At 42.8% G+C, this 17,983-nt stretch overlaps 1 protein-coding gene across 2 annotated transcripts in view; it reads right to left on the bottom strand.

Moving 5' to 3' along the window:
- The window catches only part of EIF5B (eukaryotic translation initiation factor 5B), a 34,617-nt gene extending 16,901 nt beyond the window's left edge, over positions 1–17,716 (bottom strand). For both annotated transcript variants that reach the window (XM_048048114.2, XM_066984068.1), the window contains exons 1-7: positions 17,560–17,716; positions 3,893–4,018; positions 3,726–3,810; positions 2,682–3,327; positions 1,978–2,198; positions 1,724–1,874; positions 719–814 (exon numbers count right to left, since the gene is read on the bottom strand). In XM_048048114.2, coding sequence (XP_047904071.1) covers positions 719–814; positions 1,724–1,874; positions 1,978–2,198; positions 2,682–3,327; positions 3,726–3,810; positions 3,893–4,018; positions 17,560–17,594 — 1,360 coding nt within the window. In that variant the 5' untranslated portion in view covers positions 17,595–17,716. The remainder of the gene's footprint in view (positions 1–718; positions 815–1,723; positions 1,875–1,977; positions 2,199–2,681; positions 3,328–3,725; positions 3,811–3,892; positions 4,019–17,559) is intronic.
- Positions 17,717–17,983: the final 267 nt, after the last annotated feature.

Raw genomic sequence — 17,983 nt, 5'->3', positions numbered from 1 at the left:
TAGGTAGCCACATAACTCACTGAATGTAAAAAAACACAGCTGAACAACAACAATAAAACTGATACAAGTGTTTTGGTTTTAAACCAAGGAATAATCTTGAAAAGAGCCACTGCAGGACCCCCAAAAGAAAATCAAGAAGCATGAGAGGCAAAAATTGTGGCACATTCCAATCTATATCTAACTAGCGCGATAAATGCTAAGTTTTCAGAAATACAAGTGCTCTAAACTACTTGTGTCCTGAAAACTGAAAAACTGTTTTTATATGTAAGTAAACAAAAAAAAAATCCCTCCAACCTAAAAAGAGAGGAACTTGAACTGGGATCAGTCCTCTTTCACCATAGAACTTTAACTTTGACATAATTACAAGTCATTGTTACTTATACTACATTGATTTAACCTACACACACACAGGCATCTATCCTCACTTTCTTAAAATCCTGTTACATTCTGTATAATTTTTAAGTGCTGGATATGTAAAGAAAAAAAAAAGGTTAGAGGAAAAAAACAGTCAAGTAGATCGTAAAGCAAAGGATTAAGTGAGCAGTCTTCAAGAAACCTTTCAAATCTTAATGTATCGGCACTTGCGTGGGGAGTGGGGGTGTCAGAAGAACCTTGCAGGCACCCTGAAGTGCAATTAGTTTAGGATTAGCTAATATATTCCACAAACATTTCTTGAACTGTGACTAATAAATTAAGTATTCCTATATGCAAACCACACCTTCCTTATTTTCTGGCTGCTGCTGCTTCTTTTTCTTTTTGTCTTCATATATTGGCCTCTTCTTTGGCACAGAGTCTTTGGATGGCACTTCAACACCTGCAGAAACATTATTAAAAATCATTTAATTACTGTTGTACCTTCTGAAACACTCAACATTCTTCCAGGTTCCCACGTGATTTACTGTGTTGATCTGAGCAAAATAGAGTTGTAGCAGCACAGAAATATAAGGTTTCTAGTAATTATAACAAGGACTGAAGAGAAATCATGGCTTTAGCGTATCTTTAATGGATACAAACACAGTGGTTCTCTACAAATGTAAAAGGAATGATACTCTGCCTCTGGAATTCTCTTCTTTCCTCAGCCACATAAATAAATTACCAGGCAGAAATTAGGAGATGGGATTACAATATATTGGATAAATTTACCTCATGGAAAGGGAGAAGCAGATTAAATTTGACTGAAAAGCAGGAAAGCTGCTATATACCCTTTTCCTGACAGAAATGAAAGAAGATACACTGTTCCTATAGACAGACTAACTGGAGGCAAAGTAACCTACTTGCTTAAGAGAGCACCTGAATTAATCCAAGAGGATACAGATCACTAGTCTTACAAGAGCTGCAGCCCAGCTCATCTGCTTTTCCTGACCTTTGGATTAGGCAATGGAATCAAGTTATTTCTCACAGAGTTTGATAACTAGCGTCTTCAAACCACACGTGGAATGTATTAAGAAGCTGGATATTTTAAGTGCAAGATGAAAATATACAGACATCTAGAACTACTTTAAAAAAAGGCCACAGCTCAACACTGCTAAAACACAACTACAGCACAGTAGCTTTATGTGGAATTACTGTGCTGATTTGAGCAAAGTAATTGCCCACCTGGCCCCAGATAGAAAAAAACAAATGCAAAGAGCAGTAAGGAGAATGAAATGAATTTTCTTTTTTTTTTTTTCGGTTGGTTGGTTGGTTTTTCAAGAAATAAACACACCACGCCTCTACAGCTTACCCTGAGCTTGGAGCAGTTTAAGCGTAGCCTCTGCTCTGGCTCTGGCTTCTCGCTGAGCTTTTGTTAAAAGTTTTCCCTCCTTCTTCAAACGCTCCTTCCTCTCTTTTTCTTTCTGCTTCTTTCTTTCTTTCCTCTCTTGTTCTAATCGTTCCTAGAAAAAGGTTAAAAAACACACAGAAATTTTAAAGCACACTTCGCACTACACCAGCAAGGGTACAGGTTAAGATTACCCTGTCCCTTATTTTATGCAGTACCTCCTCTTTGCGCTTAGCTTCTAATTCCTCTAGTCGTCTTATGCGTTCTTCTTCTTCTCTTTTTGCCCGTTCCTCCTCCTCTTTCATTTTAGCCAAGGCTTCTTGCATAGCTTTAACTGTGGCTTTACTGGGCCCCTTTTTCTTCTCTTTTTCTTTTTCTTCTTTCTCACCTTTCTTTTTTTTCTTGTCTTTTTTCTTTTTGTCTCCCTCATTGTCATCAGCTACGGAAAGAAGAGGCACAAGATCAAAGACCCCAGAAATTTTAAGGACTCCAAATACAATTACTGTTTCAAATACTATAAATAACTCCAAATGAGGAACATTTTCACTTGGCTACTACATAAGCACTTCATTATGAAAAAATAAAACTCCTAAGTTACAAAGACAGAGCCTGAAGTCTTAATGTAACAGATGTCTAAGAATAATTGGACTGAAAAATGATGTTTGCATTACAGAACTGTTACGTACATATGGTAATGAGAAATCACCATCTGGCTTTTGTTTCCCCCTGTACCTGAGCAAACTATGAGCCAGGAAAAAAACAGCCACATGTGAGCCAACACAAAGAGGCAGACAAGGCTACCGAATGTCTAGGATTCACGACTTAGAATACAGCAAAAAAATCATCCTCGAAGCCTGCCAACTTTCTGGTCTTATAAAAACTACAGTGTTAAAATTATACTTTTAGAAACCAAGTTACAAACCCTCTGCTCCTGCAGGAGTCTCTCCTTTTTCCCCTGTGGCAGGGGCCATGACTTCAGGAGAAGCCTTCTCTTCAGCTTTTTTTGGAGCTTCCTTCAGCTTTGCTGGTTCTTTACCGCCTTCTAATTCTTCTTTCTCTTTTTGTTTCCTCAGCTTGGCTTTTTCTTCCTCGCGTTTTTTCCTTTCACGTTCTTTTTTTTCTGCCTTCTTCTGAGCCACTGTTTTTACTTTGAATGAAGACTCTTCTTCCTCATCTCCACTTTCAGCTGCAGGAGCCGACTTGGGTTTTTGGTTCTTCTTTTGTCCTTTTCTAGGTTGGGAGACGTCATCTGATTCATCACCGCTCTCACCTGTAGACAATGTCCCCACACGCTCTTTGCTTTTCTTAATGTTAGTTTCATCTTCTGACATATCATGCTTTTTATTTGACTTCTGAGTTTTCCCTTTGTTTTTCTTAAGCTGAATCTCAAGATCATCATCATCGCTGCCAGAAAGCATGTCTTGTTTTGCTTTCTGAGTTTTTTTAGATTTTGTATCTTTATGTTCCTCTTCCTCACTGTCATAGTCATTTTCAATATTAGCTTTTTTATTCTTTCCTTTTCTTTTTTTGTCTTGTTTTGATAAGCTTTCTTCTTTGTCATTTTCAACCTGGTAATTAAATGATTAAGAAATCAGCCATGAAAAATGACATGCTACTGAGAGCTAAGCAGCAGCATTCAGAGATGTCAAGAAAAACTTCTCTTATTGAAGACCAAGTTTGAAAAGCTGTAACTGTTACTGATGAGTACACTATACTCGGCCCACAATTAAAATTTACTGATTGACTTTGAATAATTATCTGCATTGGAGACATGGCTTGTGGTAAAATATTTCAAACTGACACTTACTATTAAATTAAGCTCGAGTATAATCAAAAATATATACTGGTTGCTACATTTCCCCTAGGACCCCCAGCCACACTGCAACACCAGAACTATTCTGGGACAGAGGTGTCCTGTATTCCAGCTATTTCCTAGTAAATAGCCCCCTTCCCTCCCATCATTCACCTTTCCTGCAGAAGGTTCCCTGTCAGCTTTCCCTCCTTGTGCCTCTATTGACAGTTCTTCCAGCTCCTTCAGGATATCATCTTCACTAAAATAAGAAAGAAGTTATGGTACTTAAGTAAATGAGCTTTTGCATAATGAAATAAAGACAGACAGGAAAAAAATCTTACTCAAAATCCTGTTTCTTCTTCTCTTTTTTCTTTTTGCCTTTGGATTTCTGAGGTTCTTGCTCCTTCGCAGCTCCTGCACCTTCTATCTCAGCAGCAAGGGCATCAATATCGATATCATCTTTTGCACTAAAATATAAAAGGAAAGCAGGGTTTATCAAGAGTTTAAAATTTTGTGCAAGTAGAAGTCATTTGCATAAAACAAACAAAAGCTTCAAAATATAAGATCAAAGAGAACACGAGCAAGTCAGGGACCAAAAAAAAAAAAAATTTAATCATTGTATTTATTTTACCCAGTAGGACAAAAAGGAAACTTCACACATATTGTCTGCTTCAAGGGAGATGAAACGGTAAAATATGTTCAGTTCATGAAGTACTGACTTTAAAGTTCAGATATGAAATTTGATAAATCTTCTTGGAAGAATACAACCAGACTGTTTCATTTTGTTCCTCCAAAAGATAAATCATTTAGCCCTCCATATCATAATAGGTGTCACTGGCAGAAACGCAAGCCCCCAAACTGAAAGTGTAAAAATGATTCAAAAGGAACAGAGTACAGTCCCTACCAGACATGAAAGTGGATCATAAAAAAAAAAAATACTAATGCAGTATTAGCAACACCTCTCCCAGGACGAAAGAAAGCCAAAAGAAGTTCCACTAGGCATATGAAATATGCTTCCCTCCTCACTAAATCTCATTATATCAAGTTTCTCTTTCTAAAGCATCTTCCTTTCTTGCTGCAAATAATGTCACCTGCAACCAAGCGCAAGTGGCTTTTTTCCTTTCCTTTCCTTTATCAATAGCTGTAGTTCAGATGCATTTTTTCCCTTTACTTATACCAGCAGGACTGAGCAAAGACCAAGTCTAATACTCAGAAGTTTTTCCTGTGATCGTACTCACAATGCAGCTGTCAGAAAGGAGTCGTGCCTATTCCCTGCTTCACACTTAAAATTTAGGTATTCAGACCAAAAATGGTCTATTAAAGTAGCAAATATTAGGATGCTACTCTTACAACTGCTCACAGTTTCAAAAAATCGTTTTATCCATATGCTATTAATACCTCAATTAACTCCCGCTTAGTGAAATTGTGAATCAGAGAATAATTTTCTGTCCATGTATATCTATCTCATTTATTGCCACCCACTTACAACACACAGTTGACCCACCAAATATTTGAATCTATATCCACAAAACAAGGGAAACACATTTCTGCCAAACTCAGGACCACCAAGACACCAGCAAATTCCCAACTACCAGAGTTTCAGCATGGCCAATTTATAAATCCAGAAGTCAAATATTAACAGAGAAAATCAAGTATTTATTGAATATCATAATTTTGAAGGACTACTTAATACGTAAGCAAAAGTAGAGGGCTCAAAGAACCATTTTACAAGTGAATGCTGAAATCCACAAACCCATTTTATCCCCAAAACTGGGCATAAACAAGTCACCAAATACTGTCTGTCTGTTACAACAGCACAAGCAAGCATCAGTGCATTTCCTCTTTGTTTAAAGATTGACTATTTGCATTTTCAAGACCTTAAATTTTCTTCTATGCTGATAGAACAAACCAAACATAAAGCAATATGATGAATCTCCTCACTGCACAGTGTATTGCCAGGGATACATATTTCTAGTTGAGAGGAAAAAAAAAGCACATCTCAAATATACTTAATAGTCCTTCTTACATGCTGACACGATAAGTAGTACATTTCTTAAAGAAATGTAACCCTCAAAAAGAGAATGCAAGATTTCTAAACCAATCCCCACAGGCCCCAAGAGGAAAGAATCAACTTTTGGGCCGTTTGCACCTTAAAAACAGCTGACTTGATGTTTCAGCAATTTAAGAGCTGTTTTTATACGCAGTTAACTGGCTGTGCACCAGAGGTAGCATAGACAGCTGAAATAAAAACGCCAACAATCACCTCTACACCTAGAGTTAAGCTCTAGTAGCAGGCTAACTATGTCACATGTAGGCCCATGCACAGGCCTTCGCGCTTCTTTTTTGCATTGAGTGCAGCACGTCAGTCAATTAAGCACAACTGCTTACCTTCTTCTACTCTTAATGGAGGAGATCAAGTCAAATCCAAGCCTGAAATAGCTTGAAGAGACCAAACTATAAGGTCCACTACTACCACTACTACTGGCTGCCCAACTCGCACTACTACAGGGGCCTGACCAGATGGTTGCACAGGTACTAAGCCTTTAAAACACCTCGTATTTTACATGGATAGTCTCAAAAATGACTTTTCACATTGCAACTTTGCAGAAAGTATGTACGAACATAAAACACATGCTTTTATGCTACTAGCAAAAGGTGCTTATAGTGCTTTATGTTTTCCAGGCTTTAAGGGGAGGGGAGAAGGGGCATGCGTATTACAGGTGGGTTTTTGTTTTGTTTTTAAAATCTCCTTGAGTCTTGAAAAGGAAAACTTCTTTGAAAATATCTATCTTTGAAAATATTTGAAATCAAACACTGAAAAAACCTAATTCACAGACATTAAGCTTTAACACCCACCAGTAAGAACAATTTAGGAGTAACAAGGAAGACAGTTCAGCTGTCACAACAGTGGCATAAGTATAGCACAAGACTCTTTCTAACCTTGGCTTCTACAGCTGAAGAGTCAAAGCTTTCCAAGAAATCTACACTTCGCACCACATTTCCACTTGGAAGAGGAGACAGAGCAGGCTTTGAGCCTGGATGAAGTAAAAATTAAGGCTGCATGCGTTCATCCGCAATATAGAAAGTTATGATTCTTTTAAAGAACTGTAAAGTAAGAATTTCATCGGAAAGCCAAGTTCAGATATTGGCTTCCATGACTGAGAGTTTATTTCCATACTGACCTTGAACTTCCTTATCTTAAAATTGTGGTCTAGGGCTTTTAGCCAATTGAGTGTTGTTGTAAAGATTTTGAAATGTATAACAGTCAACAACATAATCATTTCATTAATTGGAATTAGGATTCTGAATTACATTAATGATTCTCGACTTTAATATTATTCCATGAGAATTTCCTGATATTATTCCACAAGAATTTCATAATAAACCAAAGTGGAACAGAAGATTGGGAAGGTGCCCTCCCTCTTCTTCTGGGAGATTCTTTTGTGGTAAGAAACATGTTGCATTTAAATACACAACAGCAGGGCTTTCCTATTGGCATTAGAAGACGCACCTAGGAAACTTTTTCCTATAAACTTAAGTACTTCCCAACCCCAAGTTTCAGAAGCCCAAGCACCCTTGCAAGGAACCTCCTCCTCCAAGCCCTCCAGAAGGTCTCACCCATCCTCCCTAGGCCCTTATTTCAGCCCTTGCACGGGTCCTCACCCCAACCCTAAGAAGTATCCTACAGAGGAACCTGAAAGCACCAGTATACTCGAACAGTTTTCAATTTTGTCACCAAATTGCTTTGGCATCAGGATCTTTATATATATAAAACTATATGTGACTGGAATGACTTTGGCTATTCAAGCTCATCATGATTTGGACTCCAAGGAGGCTTGCTGTTGATCAGGTTCATGCGCTGAAATATCCCCACGTTCCCCCAGCACAAGAGCCTCAGGGAGGCCTGGAAAGCTCGAAGCTGAGAGCTGAGTGCTACTGCACTGCTGAGAAGGGATCATTTGCCTAATTTTCTTCTGACGCTGCTTCAGAAGCAAAGCCAGAGCCACCTTTCTTATTCACATGCTTTTGATCCCAGCCTCTATTTTCAATGCCAGATATGAAGAGAGTTCACTCATTCCCTAGTTCTGATATTGGTAAAACAGCAGTAAAGGGGAGTGAGAGTTAGGTGTGCATACTCCACTCACAAACCTAAACAAGCAATTTTCAGAACATTAAATGGCTGCCTCCAAGGGCATCTGTGCCAAACACAGGGCAATGCTATGCAGTGGGAGAAGAAACAGCAGTCAGGCTGATTAAAGGAGATAGCAGTAATCCATAACAAGTATGCAGCAATTACCGCATTTCTGATGCCAAACAAAACTCTTTTTTCTTTAGAATTATATCCCTGATCAAAAAAAGGGTTCTGTACTTCCCTTGTGCAATTTCACTGCTGCTTGCCCTTTAAACAGAATTATAGGACTTGAGAACATTCAAAAAAAATTTTTTTTTTACAAGTTTTACAACTTCACATTTTACAAGTAGCACATAGGAACATTCACACTGAAAAAACATCGACCTTGCTGACCTAGATAGAACATTAAGGAATCATCTACTTCAGTATTTTAAAGATGCTGTTCTTGCCCAAAGGGTTCCAGCACTAGTTGTCTGCACAGGCTACTGAAAACCTGCATCACACAGTGAAAAAGCAAGAAATTTACTACTAGATTCCTGCATATTCAGTGGGCCACCAGCTAAATGCTGTGCCAGCACACCATTCTGTATCTAAGCAGGATCAAATACACCCAGACCATTCCAAATACGTACTTGGAGAATGTTTAAGAAAGGTGGGAGCAATACAGGAAATTCAGCAACATCCCTGGTGCAATCACAGCATCGCCAGGACAGTAACAGAAAGTGATATTCAAAAAAAATAAAAAATCCAATCTAAGGTACTTGTGTTACATGTTTACCACATAAAATGACAAAGCTACAGCACCAAAATCTGCCTATAAGAGAAAGTACGAAACATTTGCAGTGTGAAGATTAAAACAGAGCTGGGAACAAATGAAGAGCTGTCACCTACCTCTGCTCAGTCAGATGTACAAAGATGGCCAGTAGCTCTCCTACTTATAACATCCCAAGCAGTTGCAAGGTATTGAGTCAGAAAAGCAGAAAGTCCCTGTGACTGATATGCATATGGTCTGTAAAAGACCATCCCACTACTTCTTTTGCTTGTACACCAAGGAATCAACATTTAAGACTACAACCCCAGTTAAAAAGAAAAACACACAACCTCAGCTATTATAACATCTGACAAAAAATACTAAAATAGCAAGTACCTTAAGGTGTTGGTTGGTTGGTTTGTTGTGTGTGCTTTGTTTTTTCAGTTTAACATGAGGAACAATCATGGGCTTGGAACAAGTTTTTGTTTTTTTTTTTTTTTTTTTTTCTGATGCAATGGCCTGCAACAGCTAGAACCTAGAAATTCCCCATAGAAGACACTGTGAGGCCAGAGTTCACCCTAACACAAAGTATGATTTATGGATGCCCAGGCTTATGTTAATCTTACTTTCCATACACCCTGGTTTGCTTTAGTCTTTTAAGGGCATTCTTTGCCTTTTTGCTTCTAACTCGTGCGTACAATTAGAGACTGATTTTTGCAGCAGCTAGAAAGTTTGAAGTTTTGCCTTTTCTTTTGCAGTCTAGGAGATTACAGGGGTTAATTAACTCAAATCTCACCAGAAGTTGTCATGCTGCAGGATAAGATTTAACTTAAATCTCTCAAATATGATAAAAACGTGGTAGTTTTCTAATGAAGTACTTCAGAACAGTTACAAGTATTTTAATTATTGCTCATCTCTTCCCTGACAAGTTAAAAAGTGACTCCAAGTACTGCCATAGTTAATATATTCAAGCGATTTTTGCAGCTTGACAAACAGAAAACTGGGCAATAGAAACTTCAAAGGCTTCCTTCCTGAGCACTGCCCCAGAAAACAAGGCCAAACGTGGGGAAGACAGGGCTACAGCCATCGAAATAAGATCAGTACACCTTGCATTTTACTTTGCTCAGTGAACTTCTGCAGCCCAAACGTGTGACTCCCTTTCCTCACCAAACAAGCTCCTCCGGCTTTCCGCATGGGTAAAACACCAGCAGCATTTCATAGGGAATCTGGTAACAGATCAGCAAGACCACCAGCAAACACCCATGGTTTTTTTGTGCTCTTCCCTAAGATCTTCCACAATTACGACTGCGCACACCTATAAGAGCACCTGCAATGCATGTCCCCAACACAGAGCAGAACTTCATTAGAAACAGGCACCGTGTGCCTCTGAGGCAGGGATGGCATCCCGACTAGGCAGCGGGAAGAGAAAGGGAAAAGAAAACTATTAATCCATGCATGAACTGAAAGAGTGGAGCAATGGGATTAATTAGCAGCATACAAAGGAGCCGAGCTGCCCTCATTTATATCAATTTCACTCCATTGAAATTAGTTAAATGAAACTCAAAAAAGAAACAGGAGAATTTAGCTTGGGATGAGAACGAGATTTTAACTACTGGAAATCCAACAGCCAGCTTCGCAAACAAAGTCAGAGAGATAATACTCTCCTGCCAAAACAAAAAAGTACATGCAGACCCAAAGATTACAAGTACTTTCTCTACTTTTGTACAAAGAGTACAAGTACTGCACAGAGCAACACAAAAGTTTGCCTGCACTTTAAAACTGAGATAATAAGTAAAATTATGTTACAATATTTTAATCAGGGTTGCTTTCAAACTGGCTCTGTAAAGAAGTTCAAACGTTAGAAAAAGCTGTACAATTAAAAACAGACTAAAAAAAGCATTCACGCGCATGGGGCAGAAGAGACAGAAAGTTGACACAGCAAGAAAGTTGCATCACTGCTGCGAACTCACTGCCCACATTCCTGCATAATCAGAGGGCTCATTTTTGCTGAGGCCACTTTGGAGATATTTCATCATTTGCATGACACCAGCTCTCCTAGCCAACTTCAAAGGAACGTCACTGTCATTAAGTCGTTTGCTTTTGCTTAAAAAAAAACAACAACCTGAACTTCAAAAAGGCTGAAAGAAGCTGAGCCATCTGTTTGGCTTTGCATTAGTGTGAGACCAAACAAAAATGGTATCTTTAACCAGGTCTTTACCATTACCCCCCTCAAGCACCTTACCCATCCTCTGTACATGTGGGTCGCTAAGCCCAGTAATAAGGATGTATTTCTAAATACAAGCTGATCAGCTCGTAACAAAATTAGCAAGTTACACGGGCTGAATGGCATATCTGTAGATGTTTTAACTCATAGCTGTTAAGGTATGTAGGCATTTTCTCTTCAAAAAAAGGTTTTCTGAGAGTAACTGGTTTAAAATGCTCCATGACACAAAGCACTTTGGAACTGTTCAAAACCACCAACTTTGTTCTCCAAGTGGTTTATGAAATTGAAAATATAAGCACTTGCTGTCTCAGCCATTCAAAACATGAAAACTAAGCTAGGGCTTTTTTCTCTTTCTTACCTCCCGCCGAATAAATGAACAATACAAACTTATAGGCTGGAAGAAGCCACCTGGTTTCTCCTGCTGAAAGCATTTTGATTATATGCCGGAGACTGAATATTGGGAAAGAATGAGCTGCACTCCTTCCTCTGGCCATGAAGTGAGGGGTATCCACGTGAGCACCAGCAACGCAACCCACTGCCAGAGATAAGAAAACCACGGCCCCAGGAGAGGCCACCCGCTCCTTGCCTTTTCCCAAACGATGGGGAAGGGTAGGGCAAGGCGAAGTGACTGCCTTCCCAGTTCCCAGCCAGGCTTTCCCCTCACCAGCTCAGGCAACCCTGCGGCCACAGCTTCTCGCAGAAAGCACTCTCTTAGCCGGTCAATTTTTGATGGCATCACAGCAGCGGATCCAATTCAGTGGTTACAGCACGCAGCCGGGACAGCAGGAGCAAAACCACGAGGCCTGGGACAGCTGACAGGTCGACTCAGTCAAGCGTGATGCAGAACTGCACCTCCCAATTTTCCCCAGGAAGATGAAGGAAGCTGGGGAAGCTACCTAATTATATGAGGCAGCAAGGAAGTAAAACCTGACTAAAAGGGCAATTGGTTTTTATTCCGGCTCTCAAGATAAATTTTATAAAACGAAATCATTAAGAGTCATGCCTTCTCTTTCAAGTTTGGCCACGGAAGAAGGCAAGAGGAATAACTATCAGCTAAGCCAAACCTTCTGAAAAAGGCACAGAAAAGGCAACCCTTAACCCCAACAGATTCTAGGGAGGGGAAAAAAATAAAAAAAAAAAAAATAAATAAAATAAAACACAACAGACAAGAAAGTTTCCTTTACATACCCTAGACAAAAATACCCCTCACCACAACCTAAAATTCCCACTTAAACAAAGATATAGCAAAACTTCAAGAACTTCAAGCTTCTGTTGTAGCCAGTAGTTGACAGCACAAGAGCTCTGGGAGAAAAAAAAAAAAAGGCAGTTCTTCAAGGCTCCGTTTAAGTGTTTAGCACCCAAGGTGGCTAAAAGCCTAAAAGCATGGAATATGAAACACTACGTACAGAAGTATCATTCAGTTGCCCCTGAAAGATTAGTTTCTGGCTTTATTTATTTAGAAAAAGCACACATGACAAAAATGACCTCCAAGTCCACTGCTTCACAGCTTCCATGTATTTCTCATGGTATTTTTGTGATGTGTTTTGATTTTTATACAATTTAAACCACTTCATGAAACACACTTTAGATAGTCTGTAATCCTGAGAAGCAAAGGATATCCACCTACATTAACTACAACTAAATCCATACTTCATCTAGCAGTGTGCACCTAAAGGAACGCATTTCAGCATTAAAATAGCACATTCATGTTTAAAATCTCCAGACTACTATAAAAAAAATTAAAAAATGACACGTAAGAAGAATAAGTAAGTGCTGCAAGCACCGGGATCAAAACACGCATCAGCTGTGAGATACCAACTGCTTTCAGACCAGAACACCCACCAGGCTACACTGCACTTTTTTTTTTAAGCAAGTCAAGCTTAGTGACTGAATTGATTATGTGCACACACAGTCCGTGTGCAGAATGATTTCCTCATAGTCCAGGGGACTTTATTTTTTGGCAAAGAAATGAAAAAAAGCAATATCATGCAAGTATTAAGAGATATTGAACTAGAGGTTTCATCCAGAGCTACACCACTGAGTCCCAGGCAGCTTCTGAGCGATGAACTGCACAGAACCAACATATGGCAATGCACGCGAGCCCAGAGTCAGAAAAACAGGACAGTGCTAATGCAATTAAAACTGGCAGAGCTATGCAGAGCTGTCAGCTTGTCTGGCTGGACAGCACAAGTGTCAACACAGCAGCAGCAGCAAAGTTTAACTTACCATAAAGCCCTTTATTCTGAGTGAGGTTTTCCAGAGATAGCGCTTTTTGGTTTATGCTGGCATTACTGCAAATATTTGCAGATCCTTACAGTGTTTATGCAGCGATACGATGCTTTGCTTTCAAAAAAAAATCCAACAAAATGTATAAAAACAGTTTTCTTACCAATATGCAATGCTTATGTTAAAAAACATAGCTTTGGGGAGTACATAAATATACTTTTGAGTACTACAGGCCAATAAATTTCTCTAATGGAGGAGTTATTTTGCATTGTTGTACTCCATCTTTCAGTACACAATCCTGGCAGCTCCCAGATGAGATGTGCAAAACAGGGATCTCGAGGGTTTATCAGCTGTTGGAGAAGCTTTGTTGTGGAACTATTCTCGAGAAGCAGACAGGGACGGTTACTGTAAATTTTCTGGGGTACAGAATGTTTCTAAACTACAGGTGTTTGCAGGCTTTGGAGCCTTCACTGAACTTTCCAAGGCAACAACTAAAAGACTTCATTTAATACACTAACAAGAAAGGGCCAAGCAGAATGATTAATAGACGGTGCCAGCAATTTAATTTGCAGAATAGGAAGCAATATATAGCATCAGCAGCAGCACTGTAAGTCTTATTTTAGCAGCAGTGTTCATTCTTGGCTGCAGAATCACAGCTGGCACCTGTAGCTTCTAAAGCAATATGCATGAATGATCAGAGCGGTATGCCCAGGCACCGGCTCACAATATCAAAGGGCACAGGAACAAACACACCTAAAGATTATGTATTGGAAGCTAAAGAAAACTATGTAGAAGAAGAGAAGAAAAAGAGGACTAAGCTGGGAGAAGAGGAGGAAAATGCATATGAAAAGCTACGAACTACAAGGGGAAAGATTCAGATTCCAGGCAGGAAATTATTTGTAGCTTACTGCTTATAGAACATTTACTCGAAAAATCTACAGCAGCAGCGTGAGGCTTGAATTCAAAGCACACAGTTCTGCAGTTTAAAACAGCCCTTCTTCCCACACGTTTAAAAAAAAAAAAAATCCTATACTAAACTCACAAAAACAGCAGGGGAGAACCTTGACATACCTTCTGCCATCGCAGCCCTATCCAAAAACCAAAGCAGAGCACATCGCTCCCGGGAGGTGCCAGATTACACATCAAAACACCCACACTTCCATTAGGGGTGTCTGGATGATCAGATGTCTTGTATTCTTATTGACAGCTTTGCTATGAGGTTTCATCTGAAAGCGAGCGATCAACACAACCGCACGGGCTCCAAAGAGGAAGCCATTAAGGCAGCTTCCATGTGGCCCAGGAGCGATTTACGACCCGAGACGCTCTTCACCTTTACAAAGCACCTCTAACACGCCGCCTGACCACCCTACTTAAACACATTCTTCACTCACGGACCCACGCACACCAACCCCGTGGCAGGAGGCAATAACAAACTCCACAGGAGCATAACAGAGGTGTTGGTAGAGCAGAAACAGGTTTGAAGGTGTACTTGTTTGGACAGCAGCGTGCGTTCGTAACAGGCAGTGAGTGATCCCACATTCCCATTCCTGCCCTGCTCACCGCAGCTATCGCCTCCCTCAGGGACTTGTCCTTGTGTACTTACAGCCGGCTCCCACGCCACATTTCTTCCTCAGCCTCATTTACCTGGACATAATTCATTACTAATCAGCATGGCCTCTGCTGTACTCAGCAGAAATACAGGAGGGGGAAACTACTCAACCTAAGTCAAAGCTGTGGGGGTGAAAAGGGAAAAGAGGAAGAGAGCAGAGTAAAGATGACTGGTACCTTCTGTAACTTGTCTCAGGACAAAGGCAGAAAACCTCCTTTCTGTCACACCAGTGCCCAAACCAATATTCGCAACACCGACACACACCTGCATCTTCCCACGTGCTCCCTCTGCGCTGCAAGTTGTGCCCTTGAGCTGCTGCATGCTCTCAGAGGCAGCCAGAAGGGATGTAAGGGACTGCATCTAAAACGCAGCTGCCAGGGAACGAAAGGGGAAAAGAAGAAGGAAACGAACAGCTCGGCATAGCGCAGAACTGAGTACGTGGGAAACAAAACTGACTGGAAGCCGTGGATTCCAGGCAGCCATTCCTCCCTCACTTTATTGGAACAGAAAAGAGATGGACTGGGGGTGTCCCAGCCTTGTCCAAGCCAATCCCCCAGCTTACCCCTCGCTCCGCCATGTAACTGTGCAGCCCCGTGACACGGTATTGCCACTCCAGTAGCAGTTCGTGAGCTGTGCTGCGTTTGCAAGGCCTCAAGACTAAAGCTTGTCAAGCTTGCTTTGGCTGAACTTCTCCTAACCTGCCTGTAACTTTTGCTTGATTTAGCTGTGACAGCAATCTTTCTAACTGACCAGGTGTCTGTGCCTAATTGGGCTTCACTGCTGTTTACCCTGGCATGCTGCAACCACAGCTTCACACAGAGAGCAGTGGCAAGCAGTTACCCGTGCAGAATGAGGTATTCCCAACCCTAACACAACGTTGTGGCAGAGAAATACAGGCCTGGTATGAAAGCAGAGGCACTGAGAGGTGGAGACGCAGGCACGGGACATAAACAGATGCCTCGTACAGGGCACGGCACTGGACACCCCACAGCTCTCCGAGGTCAGCTAAAAGAAACAGGGACCTGGACAAAAACGGTTTAAGGGTAATAAACAGAACAAAGAAATCGTATTAAATATAGGCCATCTTTCAGGTGTTTGGATACAGCAGGCAGCTGCAGACCAAGAGCAAAGGCATAAAAGCATGTTAGCAAGCATATAAAAATGATCTCATGTGGTTCCTACGGTGAGGAAGACAAAACCGTCAACACGAACACTCGTATCGCTCCTCGTGAAGGACACCTGATGCTGACAGCTCGCCACAAAAGCTCACCACCCCCAGGATGAAACCACTGCGCTTAGGGCTTGGAGCAGCAATGAGATGCTAAGCTATTTTAACTGCATCGTTGTTCCTTCTTTTTCTGTAACAATCAGATTTCAGTTATTCTAACAATCAGCTTTTGGCTCCTCTTTTAAGCTTCCTTCTTTTAGCCATAAATGAGATTTTGCACACAGCGTTCAACAGAGGCCTGAGCCTGGTAATTTACAGACACACGGAAGAGAACAAGGCAGCTGGTGGGCACTAAGGCTCTCCGAGTCTCTCCCACACACCCACCACTACCACTGGAAGGGCCCAGGAGAGCAGCGCTTCAGTACCCAAAGGTTTCTGCATGATTGTGGAGCACAAGTCCCATGAGGAGCGGCTGAGGGAGCTGGGGTTGTTTGGTCTGGGGAAGAGCAGGCTCAGGGGAGACCTCATTGCTCTCTCCAACTACCTGAAAGGAAAGTGTGGGGAGCCGGGGGTCGGCCTCTTCTCACAGATAACTAGGGATAGGACTAGAGGGAATGGCCTCAAGTTGTGCCAGGGGAGGTTCAGGCTGGAAATGAGGAGACATTTCTTCTCAGAAAGAGCGGTCAGGCATTGGGACGGGTTGCCCAGGGAGGTGGTGGGGTCACCGTCCCTGGGGGTGTTCAAGGAAAGGTTGGACGTGGTGCTTAGGGACATGGTTTAGTGGTGACATTGGTGATAGGGGGATGGTTGGACCGGATGGTCTTGGAGGGCTCTGCCCACCCTAATGGTTCTGGCATCTACTGCAGCAGGTACAAAGAGCACGAGGCCAACCCTCCTGCAGAGCACAAAAATCCAACCCCTCCTTCTTCCTTCCCAAGTGACACTTGACTCATCTCCTCACCAGAGCTGCTCCCGAGGCATACCTGTGAAACACAGCCCAGGAAACAAGATGATGACAGACACTACAAAACAGCCTGCATGGTGTGACGAAAGGTGTGAGGAAAAAATAGTTAGACAAGGTAAATCTTTACTAACGAAATACTCATGTTACCCAGAAAGTATCAGGAAAGAAAAAAGCGTACAGTCTAACCTAAAGGTTAACAACCTTAAGATAACTAACAACTTCCGTAATGTCTTAATAGAATGGGCATGGAGGGAGTCAAAAACTATTAGACAGGAAAGGAGAACACACAGATTGTGAAAATAAAATAACACAGCCACATTTCAATCAGAAAAGGTAGAGGGCATGAGTGTCACAAAGTGACAGTTTGGGAAATAGATTTGATAGGGGTACTGTCAAAAAAAGGAGCATTTAGCGACTCAAGAAGGGTATACAGGATGGGCAGATGGGGTAAGGAGAAAGATCCGCACGGTTTCTGTTTAGCGAACGCTTTGGGACAGATTTTGCTTCCTTGGCAGCATTAAGGAAAAGCACTCTCCAACCTGACTGCGGACTTGCGGTTACGGCCTTATACCGACAAGCGCCAGCACTCTGCCTCCTGAGAAGGCGCAGACGCCTGCCATTACCCGGTGGCCGCTCGGTGCGGCTGCGACCAACCGCCTCCGCCTCCTTTTAAAAGCCGCCTCACCGGCGAGGCGTTCCCCGCGAGGACCCGCACCCGAGCGCGGAAGGGCGGCTCTCACCGCACCTCGGCCGGGCACCCGGGGCCGGCTCCACCGACGGCCCCAACGGCCCCAACGGCCCCCCCGCCGCCACGAGGCCGCGGCCGGGGCCTGACTCAGCGCCGCCGCCGCACCGGCGCTGTCACGTTCCCGGGGAGGGACCAGCGGGGGGGGGAGGGAAGGACAAGAAGGGAGCCTTGCCGCCGCCGCCTTACCCGTCCTCGCTCTTGTTCTTCTGCTTCTTGCCCATGGCGGCGGCCGCCCCCGCTCGTCGCTCGTCGCCCGCCTCAGCGCCGCCGGCCGCCCGCGCCCGCCCGCAGCCCCGTGCATACGGCGAGCCGCCCGCCCCGCCCCGCCTCGGCCTCCGGCCCCGTCCCGGCCTGCCCCGCGCCGGCGCGGCCCCCCCCCCCCCCCCCTCCCCGCCGCCCCGCAGCGCCGCCCGCCGCCCGGAGGGCGAGACGCAACCGCTGCCGGTACCGCCGCTGCTGGAGGTGGCGGCGCTCGGCGGCCGGGCGGGGGGGGGGGGGGGGGGGGGGGGGGGGGAGAGAAGCCGGGGCGAGCCCTGTGGTGCGCCCCGGGAGCCGCTAGCCAGGCGCAGGAATCTTTCATTTTTTATTCTTTTATTTTTATTATTATTAT

The sequence above is a fragment of the Anser cygnoides genome, chromosome 1, assembly GCF_040182565.1.
Source record: "Anser cygnoides isolate HZ-2024a breed goose chromosome 1, Taihu_goose_T2T_genome, whole genome shotgun sequence".
In the NCBI taxonomy this organism is placed as follows: domain Eukaryota; kingdom Metazoa; phylum Chordata; class Aves; order Anseriformes; family Anatidae; genus Anser; species Anser cygnoides.
Note: the sequence above shows the minus strand (reverse complement) of the source record. Positions and strands in the feature narration are given on the sequence as shown.